General features: G+C 40.0%; 2 protein-coding genes across 9 annotated transcripts in view; one reads left to right on the forward strand and one right to left on the reverse strand.

The window, feature by feature from the left end:
* Positions 1–9,371: 9,371 nt before the first annotated feature.
* On the forward strand, positions 9,372–14,913 carry ikzf5 (IKAROS family zinc finger 5). Of its 5 annotated transcripts, none has more exons than XM_007545379.2 (4): positions 9,372–9,845; positions 10,043–10,206; positions 11,135–11,308; positions 11,410–14,913. In XM_007545379.2, exons 2-4 carry the CDS (start codon positions 10,074–10,076, stop codon positions 12,375–12,377), a joined length of 1,275 nt encoding a protein of 424 aa, XP_007545441.1. In that variant the 5' UTR covers positions 9,372–9,845; positions 10,043–10,073; the 3' UTR covers positions 12,378–14,913. The 5 variants fall into 5 exon arrangements, with proteins under 5 accessions (XP_007545441.1, XP_007545442.1, XP_007545443.1 ...); XM_007545380.2 differs by having other exon boundaries at positions 10,046–10,206; XM_007545381.2 differs by having other exon boundaries at positions 9,373–9,482.
* A 572-nt stretch (positions 14,914–15,485) lies between these two features.
* Positions 15,486–17,617, reverse strand: part of cuzd1.2 (CUB and zona pellucida-like domains 1, tandem duplicate 2) — a 7,600-nt gene continuing 5,468 nt past the window's right edge. For 3 of the 4 annotated variants that reach the window (XM_016668033.1, XM_016668032.1, XM_016668030.1), the window contains 7 exons: positions 17,369–17,513; positions 17,031–17,236; positions 16,727–16,902; positions 16,364–16,594; positions 16,118–16,278; positions 15,766–16,010; positions 15,486–15,654 (listed from right to left, as the gene is read on the reverse strand). In XM_016668033.1, the coding sequence (XP_016523519.1) occupies positions 15,608–15,654; positions 15,766–16,010; positions 16,118–16,278; positions 16,364–16,594; positions 16,727–16,902; positions 17,031–17,236; positions 17,369–17,513 (1,211 nt within the window). In that variant the 3' untranslated portion in view covers positions 15,486–15,607. The remainder of the gene's footprint in view (positions 15,655–15,765; positions 16,011–16,117; positions 16,279–16,363; positions 16,595–16,726; positions 16,903–17,030; positions 17,237–17,368; positions 17,514–17,617) is intronic. The other variant, XM_016668031.1, reaches the window with a different exon arrangement.

Here is a 17,617-nt window from a genome sequence, read left to right on the forward strand (position 1 = left end):
TCTTAAACACCTCTCCAGCTGACTGGGTTTGGGGAGGCCCAGCTGGACAGAGCCAGCAGATCGATGCGGGGGTCAGGGGTCAGTCAACCCTCCTATTATGGCCAAGGTAGCTCCCATCATCATCTGGCTAACGATGCCCGCAGGAGAGCCGGAAAAAAGGAGGAACTGCAGGGAGAGGACTCAGATTTAGAGGCTTAAATCTGCATCGACTCTGAAGATGTTTAACTTCTGAAGGGATGTTTCCCATCTTTATTCTAAAAACTGGTTTTGAGCGAAAATGATAAAATATGCCACATTGTTAAACTGCAAAACACTTTTTTGTGTCTCTTTTTAACAAATGCAACCTCCGTGGGCTTGTTTTTTTTTTTTTTTGTTGTTTTTTTTTTCAGTTAAGGTGATTTATTTTGTAAAAAGAAAAATAAACAGCAATCATCATCATTGCCAGCAATCATTCCCAAACGAAGACAAGTCTTTGTAGGAAGTTCATGGGGATTATTTGTCAAAGGTTTTTTTTACCAGTTCACTTGAATATAATTTATCTTAATTAACTTTTTAATTTAATTTAACTTGATTTTATTTTATTCTTTAGCCAGGACTGCTTTGAAACTGCACGAGTGGAAATGTGTCCTCAAAAAAGCTAAAGTCCAATTGGGACTGACAGTTTCAGACTAATTAATTTTATCACTTAAACAGATTCATCTGAGTCCAAGCTGATCATTTAAAAAACCCTCAAACTCCTTAGGACTCTGACTTTTAAAATTATATATGTATATATATATATATATATATATATATATATATATATATATATATATATATATATATATATTTGCAGGTCCTCCCCTGAACACAGTTTTGTTCTTGATGGTGATGCATTATTAAAATTACAGCAGAGGAACATGGGAAATCGTTCCTGGCCAGATAGCATTAGATCAATATTCTCAAAGAGCAAAGAGCCCATTAATCTAAAACTTCCTTCACAATTAGATGCATTTACCAACACAGACCACTAACTCTTCAGTCAGAAGAGTTAGCCACCTCAACAAATCAAACCTCAGTTTTTTTTTTTTCCTAAGATCCTTGTTTCCCTCACAACCATGAACTTTTCATGTCATACCAAAAAATGTTAAACATTGTAATTGTTTCAAAAGAATTCTAGATTGCTTTAAATGACAACTTAATATCGGAAACATACTGTAAAATAATAATAACTCAAAATAAAGATAGAATACATATCAATTATTGATCAAATTTAACTAAAACATATGAGAAGAAAATATAAAATGAACATGCTGCTATGATTTTATGGTGTAGGTGAATATCTAGAGGCTAATCATTTTTAAGGGCAAATGTACATTTTTAAAATAATTAATCATTTCATAATTGAACACCAGATTTGACGTTCACCTTATATAAGCCTACGTGCGTCGCCTATTTAGCTTCACAAAATGTCAAATTCACTTCAGTGTCAAATTATAGCACATTTGGTTTGTTAGACAATAAAGACAAAAAGACACCATCTTTTAGTCCTGGACAGAAAAATAGAAAACAAATAAAAGTTTTATTTTATTTAGAGATATTGTGGAACTTTTTGATCGACAAAACCCCATTGCTCAATAGATCTGCAGCTTGACGTATTTTACCAGAAATTCTCTTCCTTGTCAAATTAAAGCACCTTTACTGTGCAAGTCCTTAAGAAAATATATTACATTATTTTAAGAAAACCAATGTTCTATCCCTGCTTTACAAAAAATATTCACATAAATAGAATAAAAAGTGCATTAAGTGTTTTTCTGTCCTCATAGAAGAATCACACTAAGTTCTACTTGTGCTTTTTAAAAATGAACTGCATTGCACGGCAGATAAATATACGTGACAATGAAATGGTTGATAATTTTCAAAATAATTTAAAAAACTTTTCTTTTTTTTTTTGCTCACCTCCAAAACTAAATCTATTTATGTTTAAACTCAACTATTTTGAAATACTACTCTGACTGCAACGCAGTTTGACACACACATCATCACATATTACTCCATGGTGTTTAAGGATGTGCTAGTGGATGTGCTATATATTATCTTCCAATAGACAGGCTGATCCATTACCAGCCTTCTCACGGCACAAGTGTAATGCTCGTATTAGGGCAACTGTGCGTTCAGAGGTATCATTCGGGACAATGAGCTATGGCCAGAAAGTGACAAGGCAGAAAAATGTCCCCACTTTTCCGGCTGTACAAATGACGTTTGGCCACGATAACTCACGACCGGACACTTCATTTCAAGTTGGGAGCCAGCCGGCCAGTCACAAGCTATTATACCATCTTCTTTATTTGTGGGCCGTGGTTTTGGTAGTGGGAGCCATCAAATAAATACTGCTAAAATGCCACTTCACTCAAAAATATTGGCCAATTCTTTCTTGGCCGTGGCTGGGGCCTGGATAGCGACCTGTTTCTGATGGCATAAACCTCCGAGAGTCAGGTGGTCGAGCGGCCGGCATTCATCACTCCATGAAACTGCCACGAGCCGCCGCTTGGGTACATATGCAAGTGAATGCGGCTGCCGCTGGTTTGCTTGGAGCGATGCTAAGAGCTTAATAGTCAAATGAATTGATTACCAATAAATCACGGGGGAATTGCTTGCTTAGAGGAATAATCACTCATTGATGAAGATGAAACGGCTGCGAATAGATTTCAAGAATGACAATTTTTGAGGAGTAATAGTATAATTTGTCACTTGTGACAGTCGCTTTGATTGTTCCTGATATTTCTGCCTGTTGGGAATATTGGAAAGAATCTCGCTGGTTTGTTGCAGCCAGTCTGGTGTGTGCGTGCATGTGTGTGTGTGTGTGTGTGTGTGTGTATGTGTGTGTGTAGCTGAGTGGTACTTCAATATGAATGTGGGGCAGTGATACCCTGCTTAGACTTCCTAATGTGACAGCAGCTTTACTGCGCGTCGCTTCATAAAATCCCACCATATCTGTTCACCCCTGTTATTAAATGAGCATTTAGCGCACCACTGTCTGTGAATGTGTGACACAGAGACAAAGATGATGTGTGAATAACCTCATTTGTTTTGTGCGCGAGTGAAGTAATGACAGTAGGGCAGAACAAGATCAGCATGGAAACTAGGCTGAGGCCAGAAAAAAAATGTTGTGAAGGATTGCAATCAAACAACTTAAACCTACAGAACTTAGTGTAGTGTGTATTTATATTCAATCCCCTTTACTCAAATAACCCCCAAATAAAATCCAGTGCAATCAACTCCCTTCAGAATAACATGGTGATACCATAGGAAATTACTTTAAAAATTAGTCAGGTTTAAGACAGGTTCAGGTCATAAAATATAATCTCAGATTGCAAAAAGTATGGTACACCTATAAACCTGAACCTAACATGGAGATCAGAGAAGCAGCCAAAAGGCCTATGGGAACTCTGGAGGAGCTGCAGAGATCCCATCAGCCATTAGTGGAAGACTTAATAAATCTGGCCTGTATGAAAGAATGACCTGGAAAAAGCCATTGTTGAAAGAAAGCGTGTTCGGTGACTGTAATAAACCTTGAAAGGGACATGCAGACATGTGGATCAAAACTTGACGTTTTGGCCTTTTTGGCTTTGACCACACTAACCCCTAAAGGCCGATCCTGGGACAAAACCTGTACGAGGACACAAAAGACTTCAGACTGTAGTTCAACTCCCAGCAGGGCGACAGAATCCCAATAAAATACACTGAAATGAGAAAATGACGCATTTAAAGTCTATAAATACAATCCACCGTAGGCCAATAAGATGTCTCGCCGTCCACCGAGTTGACACATCTATCAAATGATAAAACCTTCATCTTCGCAGGAAAGATTAAGTTCAGCTGGGAAATAGTAGAACCTTTCCTATGAGCCATGCAGGAAATTAATCAAGGAAATGGGGTTTTGGTGCACCTATATCACATCTAATCTATCCTTTGTCCACATGTAGCCGCCTCCAAGCCCCACCAATCGAGAGCGACACGCTGGTTTTATGAAAAGCCACTTGTTCTCTGCATAATTGGGGGGTCTGACTGTTGAGTTAAATGGGAGGCGGAGGAGGAGGGAGGGCCAAGTCTTGTTTGCCCATGTAAAGTGTGATCCAGATAATAGCATTCTCATCAAAGGCGGCAATTACATTCATTACACCGGAGCAAGGCGCGCCTGCAAGGAAATTAAGTGGTGAGAGGAAAGAAAAGCTTAATATATACCTCCTTTATCCTATCCACCCCACCTCTCAGTTCTTTTTCAAATTCTCCACGTGGAGCAGGAGACCTCAAGAAAAGAAACAGTCTCAGTCAAAGGAGAATAAATCTCCAAGCCTCCCCTTCACCCTTCTGCTTCCAAGAGGCTCCTGTCTGCTGTTACTATGGCTGCACTTGTCTGGGATTAAAAAGCTTTTCCAGGAGGGTGATCTCCGAGACAGCTTTCTACGCAAGCATAACAAATGGCACGGAGTCTCACAAAACTGCTAAAGACCTTCTTTAAATTAAATTCTAATTTCTTTCAGGGAAAGGAGGAGTAAATTAATTGTCCAGTGTAGTGTTAAACAACAAGAGGCCTTTAAATCAAGTGATTAAGGGGAGAAGGAAATCTTGCCAGAAAGGCCTTTTAAATGCGAATCGGAGCAAGTGGATAACACTGCCAGCCTCTCAAAGACAGGTGTTGTCCCTGGGTTGGTTCTGCATCGTATATTGTAATAATAATAATAATAATAATAATAATAATAATACACATATTAATTTGTTGAAATAATGTCGGCGTGCCAACGTTTTATTGCTAGGAGCAGGTTTTAGGAGGACTTCCCTCTGCATTAATCTGCGACAACACGTTTTGGGGACCCAAAGTAGATTTTTTTTTTTTTTTTTTTAAAAAGCAGGACTGTGCAGTGAAGCCGTTGTAGCACTATTACCTTGCAGGCAAGAAGGTTCTGGGCTTGAATCCTGGCCATGGTTCTCCTGGGGATCCATCCTCCTGCTATAAACATAACTTTCAGGTTAAGTGTTCTCTCTAAGCTGCCCTTATAGGCATGAGTCCACATGTGTCCATATGTGTTTTATGGGTTTTCCAACAAAATCTACAAGCCCATGTTGCTGTGATATGTTTTAACCTAAGAGGACATGGGGGATGAATTTACATTTATTTACACAACATACAAAACTCTTTCAGGGCACAAATGAGATATGATGGTTTTTTTTACCTCTCTTTTTTGTGAAAGAGCATCTAGTACCCCCAAGAGGAAGACGCCCTGGGTTTGGAGCCATAGCGTTCAAAAACCTCCACTTTTTGCACACGTGAACCTTGTAAGCGCACGACATCAAACCTGGTTTGAGTCCAATGACCCAAATCAAGCCTATTCCTTTAAAAAAAAACACATTACTGTGTAACCGACTGATTTATGAAACTGTTTTAAATGTATAACCTTTTGAAAACTTTTTAGTAACTCCAAAGGCATCTTTCATGTGGGAAAAAGAAACATACCTGTACTGCAAAGAGTCACATACTGGATGCAATAAGAGTATAACCTGCTACCAGTCTCATTAGCAGAGCAGCTGCCCTTTAGCGGAACAGCTTAATGTATCTGGAATTGAACAAGTCATGAATGCAAAATTAAGTTTGACCCAATGCTCCCCTTTAGTATTTTTAGGCGCAATAAATCATTCCTTTAGTCAAGAGGCCACAATGATTTGAAACCTCTGGAGATTCGCAGTTTTAAATGCGACCGAAGATTAGTGGCTCAATAATTTCTACAGCAGGATTTTTTTAAAAACAAAACTATTGAAACAAATTAGACCACTGCAATGGGAAAGTGTGCTCTTTTGTCTTCTCGTGCCCACAAATCACCATGGCTGCTTGTAAATTATTCAGGAGGTTCAGGCCTCGGTAGAAACCTGAGCATAATTAAAATGCAATAAAATAACATTAGCGAGGACAGGCTGTTGGAGGGTGATGTAACTGGCTCTTCTCGTGGCCGAGGTTCACCGGATAAGGTCGACTGTCCTTTGGTTCCGCAGGTGCAAGAACCTTCCAGAATCTTGGCAATGATGAGACGTTCAAGACACAGCCTTAATTAGTGTAATCTCAGTTTATGCGCCATAACATCCCGGATGTGCTGGCTTCTCAAAGTGTTAATTCAAGCAGAGTGAGCGAAGCCATTTTCACCTCTGGTGCGTGTGCGCCATCTGGTGTCCAAATTCTTTACTGTACCAGAAAGCGTGGAGAGCTACTTGAACTTACCAAAGAATTGCTCAAATGGTAAAAATCCTACTCATTTTACATAAGAATGACCTACTGTAAAGATCAGATGGTAGTCAGGTAGATGAACCTAAAAATGAACTCTAAATGAACAGCTCAAATTGCAAAGTAAAGATGCCAGCAGGTTTTCATTACTGCTGTGACATGCATGCTCTGACGGTAGCAGTTGTTAAGGAGTAAAAGGATACAGTAGTCTCCATCTAATTGGCCGTTTATCATCTTCTCCTCGGTGGTTTTCCTACAAGTTTGACACAAATGGGGCAACATGATCTTCGGTGTGCACTTAACTTGTTAATTATTGATTGTGATCAAATTTGAATGAATCTGTCAGTGGCCTCTGGACGTATTGCTATTGCCGTGCCTCATTTGACACTTGAGTATAATTACAAACTGTACATCTGAAAGTGTGTCATGTCTTATGGTATGTGGATGACAGGCTATTGGTTAATTTCATCAGCTGGTGACAAGAGATGGGTGCTTCCACTTCTCTGTGAAAAATGACACCGAAGGTAATGAACAGAGGATAAGGATCAGGAAATAATTACCTGTGTATATATTTCAATATAAAGAGGACACTTAACTGACAGACTTAAGCAGAACGGTGCATAATTTTGCATATTAGTTGATCTTTTACACAGTTTGTCCTATCACAACTACAATCTTTGATGTATTTTAGTGAGACATGGTGAGACTTTCGGTGATAGAGCACAAAAAACTAGATGAAAGATTTTAAGGGATAAATGTTTTACTGTTTTTATCCAAGTCTGAAATCTGAAAAGTGTGCCATGCCCTGTTTAATTAAACACCTATTAGTATTATCCAGTATAACCAAATGCTTTTAGACATAACCTTAATCTGTAACTACTTCACCTGGGAGTAATTTAATCTTGGTTGTTCTGTGAAGTTCTCTGATGCTTTTTACAGAATATTAGTGAATGTCAAGTGCAAACCATCAATGAATGCAGAACTCTTTCTCGGTTGTCTTTCATCTTATAGAACACCTTGGTGATTGCATGGTGATACCACATCCAGTTTAATTGACAAACTCATTCTGTGGTTATTTTCATATCAGTTTGAACAGTCCAATGTTTGGATGATGTACAAACTATTTAAAATGTATAACCAAGCACATTCCTCTCTCAGTAAAAGCAAAATCACTGGTTAAAAGGGAAAGAGATGTGTAAACATGGACCTAAGGTTGCCAAAGGAGGGCAGCAGACTGAGTAAGAGAGATGTCTCCTCTGTCTAAGGCCTTATTTCTTAAATCAAGGCCAATTTCTGCCTCAAGTGGAAGTTTCAAGTTTCTTGGTGTCCTGCTCACAAGTGAAGGTGGGGCAGAGCAGAAAATAAACAGATGGGCTGTGGGTTGGAGCCATGCCCTCAGTAATGTGGATGCTGCTTTGTTTAGTTGCCGTGAATAAAGATCTGAGCCAAAAGACTCTTGATTTACAAGGTCTCCGGCAGAAGCAGCAGAAATTATCTTCATTCGTCTTAGGGTAAGTGGACTTGGCCTTAGACTTGAGTAGAGGAACACTGTTATCCAAGGAGAGTTAGGGAGTAGAGCCCCTGCTCCACCCCATCAAAAAAAAAGAGTCGGTTTGGTGAACGTAGAACCACAACTTTCTTGGGATGATCTATTTCTTCTGGCCAGGGAACACACTGATCTCACAGTGAGCTGTAGAGTGTTGTTGAGTAGAGGGCTGTTTGTCCCTTTAGGTAAGCAGAAGACAATCGTTGGTGCTGAGCAACTGCAACAACGCCACTTTACCTTCAAAGAAGAAAATGATCTATGCTATCAAAAAATATGTGACATGACACTTGACACAATGGGATTGTAGAGTATAACTTTACCAGGGAAAGGGTCTGACATTCCCAAGCAAATTTTATGTTGCATTTTTTTCAACATCTTTAGAGCAACTAAGTCAAAAAGGGGTGACTCACACATCCTTCGCCAGTTTCCTCTCTGACAAACTCTTTACAGCGTTTCCATTTCCCATGAGCAAGTTTAGCCGTTCACTGTTTTCAAATCAGTTATGGTTTCTGTGTCTATTTCCCTAAAATTTCTTAATAAACTTAGTCAATGGAAGTGTAAATCTTCCTCAATGAAAATTTGATCAGCCCATGAATGTTTTAAGCACAAACATCAAGCACAGAGTCTCCTTCAACAAAAATGGACTCAAAAATTGACTCTTAAAATCACACTTGTCTTAACACTTGTTAAGACAAATGTGCTCTTTTTACTCTAAGGGAGGAAGTTATGACTAAGAAAGACATGTTCAGTTTATCTTTTTATCTTTGTAAGATAAATTACAAAGCTTTTGTAATTTATCTTATTTTAATACTGGGAAAAAATTACACACATATGAACTCGGATTACCTAATTCGGTGACTTTTGCTGTCATTTGGTTGTGCTGGACTTTATTTTGGGAGTCTCATACTAAGGGTCATGAGTGCAAGCATGCCACACATTTTACGTGTAAAAACATCTGTGCTTACCTACCAGAGAAAGTTATTAATTGTTACGTGATAAAATGTAAAAATATATATAATAAATAAAAACAGAAATAATGATAAATAAGAAGAAGAATAAAAGTTCATATTTATTTGAAAATATTTTTTTCTCTATATATGACATTTTCTACCATTTGTGAGATAACTTGCATCAATTTCAGAAAAACATGAAAGCGGCCTGAGAAAAAAAACTAGAGTAGATTGAATTTGCAGATTCTTAAAAATTTGAAATAAAAATTTAAAACATTTATTTTAATTCTAACATTTAATTTCGAACTATTAATGAAGTGTTAAAGACTAAGACTTTAAAGTTCCCGAACAAATAAATGAGAATGTCTTGATTTCATATGGCAATTAAGTTTAAACAATTCTGACCAAATTAAAAATGTTTTTATAGTGTTAATACAGTAATTTTAAAGATCTTTTTCATCTCTTGCTTTTTAATGCTATCCTGGTGGACCTTTTTACTGCGTGCAAGAAAAGCATAAGAGACAAAAACAGTTGCTGACAAAATAAAAATAAATAAAATCAAAAATAAAATTTGCTGCCGCTACATTCCCGGTGGGAACCTTTGTTTAGGTGTTGCAGTTTTAGGGGACGGTTTTTAACGGCGCAACATGGACTTTAACTGGTTAATTGTTTTGATTTAGCCCGCTAGCTTCCCTGGGAAATACTTGCTGTTGTTCTCATAATTGTGACCGTTGTAAGTGATTTTAGCATACTGGAACATTCTCCCTGATGTAAACTCTTGTACCTTTGTCTGATTTTCGGTGGAGTCTTTCAAAAAAGATGTTTTTCACTAACGGAGCTAACGTTAGCTGGCCGGCTAACACGGTTTTGGTAACAAACATGACGATGACGGTGATGCTAACGATGATGAGGAGGAGCTGCGTGTAGAAAACACCGACCAGACATTGGATCGCGCCGATTTCCTGCTTGTCAATCATTGTTCTCCAGGGTTTTTCTGTCTTTGTGTCTGGCTAGCCAGTAAACGGGACTTAACACCAATTTTTTTATTATTATTATTATTTTTAAAGATATCATCCGGCTGTTTTTATCTTTGGAGGTTGGTATGCTGTACAGTTCAACTAGATAACATTAAATACACTGACAAATGTGGAGATTATAAAACATAGCGTTTTACATGTACCTGCCCAGATCTTTTTGTCTTTTCTTATTTTTTTTTAATCGCTTCAATGTTCCCGTTGTCCTCACTGATAAGTGTCCATATATGTGATGTTGTTAATATGTGATGTTGTTAAGCAGTGACTTGAACCTCCGTCACTTTCTTCCGATGGGGGAGGAAAAGCCGGACACGCTGGACTTTGTGAAGGATTTCCAGGAGTATCTCAGCCAGCAGACTCAACATGTCAACATGATATCAGGCTCTGTGAGCGGGGTCAAGGAGGTGGACGAGCTGCCAGCAGGTGACGTGTTTCTCATGTGTTTACTGTTGTTCTGTCTTGTAGCTTTATGAATGTCCCCAGCAAGCAGCAGGAATATTCTTGGTAGTTTCAGTATTAATGTGTCTAAATATTGATCACCGTTTTACGGTGGCTCAGAAGGTTCAGCAAAATGCCAAAGCAACATAGCAACAGCAAAAACCCACAAAGGAATTTATGCTAAAACAGAAGATATGAACAACATGCTAGCATAACTTCACCGTTGTGGCTTTTACATTTTGTAAAACCTTCTAGGCCACCATACAATTTAGTCAACATAGTGTATCAACAAACAACTGTATGTTTTACATATTACTCCCAAGACATACTGAGTATTATTTATTTTTATTTGATTTATTTATTTCAAACATGACAGTATGTCTTGGTTCTGTTTAAGTGGTTATTTAATTTCCCTTTGGGATTAATAAAATATTTTTGAATTTGATTTTATCATGCATTTCTGCGTGTAAGTACAGTGCCTCAAATAAAGTATTTGTATCCTTTTAACGTTTTCAAATCTCGCCATGTTACAGCCAGAAACTTCAATGCATTTTAGAGTGCTTTAATGCTAAGCACCCTCACACAGTAGTGTGAAGAGCAATTCAGTTCAATTAATTTCTGAGATACTTTTTAAATTCCACAGGGAAATTATATATCACGGTGATGTTAAGGAGTTTTTTTCTTTTTAAATTAAATAAAATGTGAGCGTCTACTTATATTCAGCCCCCTTTACTTTGAAACCACTAAACAAAATGCAGTGCAATCAATTGCCTTTAGGATTTGCAGGTTTTAATCAACTGGTAAACCCATGTTTTAAATATAAAAAAGTGCATCGGTATCCATGAACACATAACAAACAAAAAGATTTGTATGTTGCTTCATTTGGTTTTTGTGCAACACATTTTGGTCACAGAATGCAGCCAGAATGGCCTGGACCATCCTTCGGTGGACATATCCCTGGAGGACAGCTCAGGGATCCTGGTTGATGGTTTCGAGAGGACCTACGATGGCAAACTCAAGTGCCGCTACTGCAACTATGCCACGAGAGGAACAGCCCGACTCATTGAACACATCCGCATTCACACAGGTATGTTTTCAGAGATCATTCCACAAATCACAGTGACTTATGTGGCATGAAAATATTTGCAAACAAATGTTGGTCAAATTTTTTTTTTTTCTGACAAACAGGAGAGAAGCCTCACCGCTGCCACCTGTGCCCATTTGCCTCCGCCTATGAGCGCCACCTGGAAGCTCACATGCGCTCTCACACGGGCGAGAAGCCTTACAAGTGTGAGCTCTGCTCATTCCGCTGCAGCGACCGCAGCAACCTGTCGCACCATCGCCGCAGACGGCACAAACTCCTGCCAATGAAAGGTGCTCGCTCCCTGACCCATAAGAAGATGCTGAGTGTCCTGCAGAAGAAGGCCAGCTCTCTGGCCTACGGTCGACGTCTCCTCATCAACTTCAGCCCTCCGTCGATGGTGGTGCACAAAGCTGACGGGGCCAACGACTTCTCCCACGAGTTGCCCCACTTGCGCCAAGAAACCTTTGACAACCAGAGCCGGGCGGCGGAGGACGGGCTCTCCTCTGACCCAAACCACCACCACCACCATGAGATGGTGATGGATAACCCTCTGAACCAGCTGTCCACCCTTGCAGGCCAGCTGGCCAGCCTTCCCTCAGAAGCCCAGGCCCAGACCCAGCCTCCCATGTCTCCGGGAGCCGAGTCCGTAGTGGACGAAAAGCCCTTCCTCATCCAGCAGCCGCACCCCGCCACCGCCCCTGTTGCCGTCACGGCCAGCATGACTCGCGCCGCTTCCTCTTCCCCGATCACCCCGGAGCCCCGCGCCCCTCCGCACAGTAACTGCAGTCCCACGGGCGGACCGTGCAGCGAGCACAGCGGGCGCACCAGCACCCCGAGCATATCCAACAGCCAGCCCAGCACCCCGGCCCCGGGCCAGTCCGCCCCCGTTCAGGACCCCCACGTGCTGCATCACTGCCAACACTGTGACATCTACTTCCCCGACAACATCCTCTACACCATCCACATGGGGTGCCACGGCTACGAGAACCCATTCCAGTGCAACATCTGCGGCCACAAGTGCAAGAGCAAGTACGACTTTGCCTGCCACTTCGCCCGGGGGCAGCACAAGTGATCACAGAATGGGGGTGGAAAAAAAAACTCTTGAGAACTCTTTTAGCACACCGCTTGTTTTTACTTACTAGGAATTTTATTTATTGGTCTTTCACTTGGCCTGTATGTAGCATAGGCTTTTAAAGTTATACTTGCACAGGGCATCGTTGGTATTCAGAACATTATTTTTTAGGTATAGCTAAAGGTGCCCCGTTCTAGTGTGTTACAAAGGAATAATCAGTGTTTTTGACATCTCAAGAATTTATTTGCGGTGGTGGTGGTAGAAGTCACATTTATTCTGGATCCTTTTCCCTATGTGGTTTATTTATTTGGAATGCACTGGATTTGACTCAAACTTGCATATGTGGATGCGTTTTAGCAAATAGCAATCTCCTAAATATTCAATCAGTTTTCTGTGTTGAATTTTAAACGTACAAAGTTTTAATTGATTTGTGAACAGAAAATTACATCAAGTTGAAAGTCACCGGTGCTTACTGGAGCAACATGAGTTTTCCAGCTCGTATTTTTAAATTTGCACTCGACACCTTTTCCTTTGGGGGAAAAACTCAGTGCCCATCAGAGGTTTACATGCACTCAGCTTCGTATGAATGTCTTTGGTTTTGGGTGTTTAATGATTCATTTGAACTCTTCTCCAAAACGGATTTATTATACAACACAAAACTTTAGTGAACCTCAGAAAGACAAATTGGGTGCACACTGTTACATTTACTGTGGTCAAATTATATATACAGTCTCGTATATAAACACACTCCAAATAATATGTATTTGCATTGCTCATTGCTACTTTTTTGTAGCTATCAACAAACTTTCTGTTCTGGCTGAAAGTCTTGTTTGTGTCAGGATTGGTTGTTTTCATTTTTTGGTTTTCTGGTTTAAATGCTGCTTTAAAAGATTGTCCACAGATTTAGAGTCGAGGTCTTGCTTTTGGATATCTATCCAGAAGGAACATGTTTTATAAATCCTGGAACCATTTTTTTTATAGAATATTTAAGATAGTCATAATGAAAAAGACAAAAAAAAAAAACAGTTTTGTCAAAATTTTAAGCGTCTGAGCTAAGTGAGCATAACTAATGGCTCCTCTCCCAAACAGTTTAAAATTTGCTTAAAGATAATTGAACTTTTGTACTTTAGAACGAAAACTGTCAATTTTTCAGCCAGGACTGGGCCTAAAGAAAGCACGGCCATGATTGCAAGAAGTGCATCAACTTGCCGCAGCATATGCATCTAATTTTGACATTATGTGGATTAGAAAACACTACAGTACACTAAAACTTTTTTTTTTCTAAATTACTGTCGTTTTGTAATCATTCCACCTTGGGGGGAAAAAAAACTGTTCAGCTAAACCATTAACTGCCTTAAAAACAATTTGAGGTGTCTGCCTTGTGTTTAGTGCTCGTAAACATCTGACTTGGCACTGAACAAATCAGGCGATCCGGTTTTTATATTTTTACATCTTTGACAACACCATAAAAATAAAGTCTCAACACACCCAAAGTTACTTCTACTTATTCCTCAGATATTTACAGTTGGCCTTATCGAAGCCGTGTTGAAATTATTTCTGTGCTCGGTGCGTTACTACGATTTCTTTGCAGTGCCTGACGTTGTCATCTTTTTTTCAAAATTTTGAGACGACTGTCATTTTAAAAATACTATTTCCTGTTCTTGTTATAGCAGCTAGACCCAGAACCTTATGGATAACAGGAAAGTCGGTTGTTGAGGGTTGATTGTGGTTGCCGTGATTGTATTTCTCAACATTTTACTGGCCAAAATTTCTTCTCCATGAATGCTGCTAACTAACCTAAGAGTTCATGCCAGCTCTGTCTGGAACAAGAAAGTGGCATCAAGCAGTGAAACCTGGCCAAAGCTTGCATAAGACAGCGTTTGGTCAGGAAGTGTTTTAAAGTTCCTCCATCATGATGGCGTGGTTAACGTGTTTCTTTTAAGTCGTCTTGTCCGAATTTAATATATATATTTTTTACATCATCATGTCACCGTCTGACTTTTTTGACATTGTATGAAGTCATTTTGTAACAAGTGTCTCCGTATTTAAATCCAAAATCAAACTTGTGTCTCATATGAACACTGTTTCAGGATTGCCACGTAGCACGATCTAGCCTTTGGTAGTTCTCAATGAAATCTTTCATTAAATATAAGTATCCCAGTGCTTTTTACTTTGAATATTTATTGAGTATTGGATAGGTGTTCCATGTCAATAAAAAGAAAAAAGAAAAAAAAAAAGCTTAACTGTGTTGGCTGTAAGACTTCAGCAAGGTTGTCTTTTGTCTCGGGTACTGTTGTCTGTTGCTTACCAACACACATAGAGGGTGGAGTTGCTGTTTTTAGAAGCACCACCTTGTTATTGTTCCTAAATTTAATGGAGACATTTAGTAAAAGGCTGCCTTATGTTCTCCGTCTGTCGTAGATTCATGAATGTTAAATTTCTGACCATCACCGTCTCCCTGAGCTGAGATGGCAGAAGAGTTTCTTGTGATATGGATTACTAATTTATAAGTAAAGTGTTTTCTAACTGACTTGAACTTTGCCTCGTTTTTTTTGTTTTTGTTTTTCTTTTTGGTGGGCAGGGTTTTTCAAATTTTTGTCTTTTTCCAGAATGGGGGCTAAAAGTGTGTTTTGACAAATGAGGGATGTTTACTGTAAGGGTGTTGGAAGTGAGGGTCTGACCGGTTGTCAAATCTTGGGTTCAGGAGGAACGGCGCATCAGATCCACTTTATTCATATTGCACTTTTCAAGATTAAAATCAGAAAATCATGGCCCGATAATTAAGATTTGCGCATCAAAACAAGTCAATGAAGGTTCCAGCATCTTATCAGGATTCCTCCTGAGTGTCTTCTTTTGGAGCTTTAGTTTGGGAACTTTCCACTAAGAGGAGACCTTGCAGCAGGCCCACAACTCTACATCTTTTCTGACCTAGATTTGACCTTAAATTTGGCCAGAACGAGCAGGAAAGGGAATATCTGGGTTCCTGTTGTAGTTTTTACCCCAGCAAATCAAACTTGGATAAAGGAAACATGATGGATGTCACTTTATTTTTTTTTTACTGGAAAAAAATCACTTTAGTTGAGAGCTTGACTCAATGAGGCGCACAGCTTGTCTTTCAATAATGCATTTAATCAGATAATGAGGGAGAAAGGAAAGAAAGGTTCAGTAGAATCTAGCATTTCATTTAAAGGGATACAGATTTGATTGGATGACGTTTCCGCAGAAACAGCTTAAGCCTTGTTCTGCTCTTCAGGCTCTTTCTTCTCTTCTTCAGATTCTGCCAAACAGAAAAATGCTCAACCTTAATTTTTCTCATGAAATCACAACATTTCTTTGGGCTTCTGTTCGCATTCAAGGCACTATGGAATAAATTGAGATACATTCTTACTTTTGAGCTGAATGGGACCCATGACCAGAGTTTGGCTCTCGTGTTTGGGCTCCAGCTCCCTGGCCCTACGTCTGCTGCATCCGCGGCGGCAGCGGGAGTTGCTCTCCGAGGCGGGGCAGATCAGGACCTTGCACTGGAGGTACACAGAGTCTGTGCCTCGCAGGAACACGAAGGCCTTGAATGTAAAACGGGCTCTGTACGAGCTGCCAGAAGATAAGGGGCGGTACGTGCTGTCAACAGAACACCTGGAAGTAAAAACAGAAAAAAAAATCTATTTTTAGCAAAAAAAGAAAAAAATCAAAAAACAAGGAGGAAAAAGGCAGCTCTGGTGAGCTGCATTTTCTCGTTTTACCCATTTCGCACTAAGTAATAAGGTCTGGTTTCGAAATCGAAGGGCGTTGGGGCGGCCACGCAGGTGTCCAGGAAGAGGACAAGGTTACTGTCATGCCTACTCATTTCCACTTGAACATACAAGTCCTGGTTGAGGGCAACCTCATACGGGACATCAGTCACCTGAAAGGAAGAAAGCGAAATATTAGCATCGTACCATTTCCAACAGAGACTTTCCACGGCCCCAATCTCCATGATCAAACAATACCTTATAGTAGAAGCTGCTGGACGTGTAGAAAGCCATGCTGGTGTTGTATCGCCCCGTACCAGCGATGCTGCTGTTACCCCCGTTACTCCCAACAAACGTGATCTGGGAGACAGAATCCGGCTCCATGGTGCAGTTGACGTTCATCTTCAGGTAAGACTGACGCACAATCTCTCCTTGCGACGAGGGAAATCCGCGGATGTTGTTGGTGAACACAATTCTGCCGCTGTTGAGCTGTTCGTCAAGGAAGGTTTTCAGACATGAGAATCTGTATGCGGTTCTCGAGAGTTGGCGAACTTTAAAGAATAATGCTGGAAAATATTTAAATGGTATTCATATTTTTTGAGAATGGGGCGAGATGCTCACGTGTTTGACGGTTCCACAAGAGGTGAGGGGGAAACTGAAGATGACCTCGTAGCTGGAAATCTGTGGCTTGCAGGACGGATCGTCCACGTACAAATTGTGGGCGTCGTAGCCCAGAGAGTTCAGGTAGGCTCTGTTGATAACGATGTTCATGTAGTCTGAGGAGCAGTCAACACGACCTGAAGGAGAATAATGTTCAATATTTAATAAACAAATAGATAATTGTGCCCTACAGCTTGACCAGTTCAGCAATTGCCTCATGTAGAATTTACAACCGAGTGATAAAGACATGAAAACCCAGGCGTACCTGAGCTGGGTTTCAGAGAGCTCATGAACTCAGCTCTGAATCCCCGGCCGACCACAGACATGTCCGAGTGGAAGACCACTGTCATGTAGTTGGAGGTGGAGTAGAAATTGCTCAGACTGGTGTTGCACACTTTCCCCAAAAATGGTGAATAAGTGTACGGTCCGTCGTAGACTGAAATGTAGTCACAGCTGCAACAGTTCTCCAATCTGTTTGTGGAAGCGGCAGGAAAATGTTAACACTTTTTGAAAAAGGATTTGTAGAAATGTAGAAATTTAAAAGCAAATCCTACAGTACTTTCCATTCTCATAATGTGACTAGATTTGACTGTTTCTACTCACTGCAGGTAAGAAAATGCCAAGAAGATCCTTTGGTCGTATGCAGCTCTGAGCTGCCACACACAGTAGGAGTTGTCGTAGTAGTAGTCGGGGTGGTTGGGGCTTGAAATGGTACCAGAACCAAACAGGGAGCCTCCGCATGGCCCTGATACAGGAGGAAAAGATCTCATTTAAGTTTTTTTATAAATGTATTATGATAATTTTACAATTGCCTTGACTTAGCATTATTTAAATAAACTGTATTAAATTTAT

This window comes from Poecilia formosa, unplaced genomic scaffold (genome assembly GCF_000485575.1).
Source record: "Poecilia formosa unplaced genomic scaffold, Poecilia_formosa-5.1.2 Scaffold12, whole genome shotgun sequence".
NCBI lineage: Eukaryota > Metazoa > Chordata > Actinopteri > Cyprinodontiformes > Poeciliidae > Poecilia > Poecilia formosa.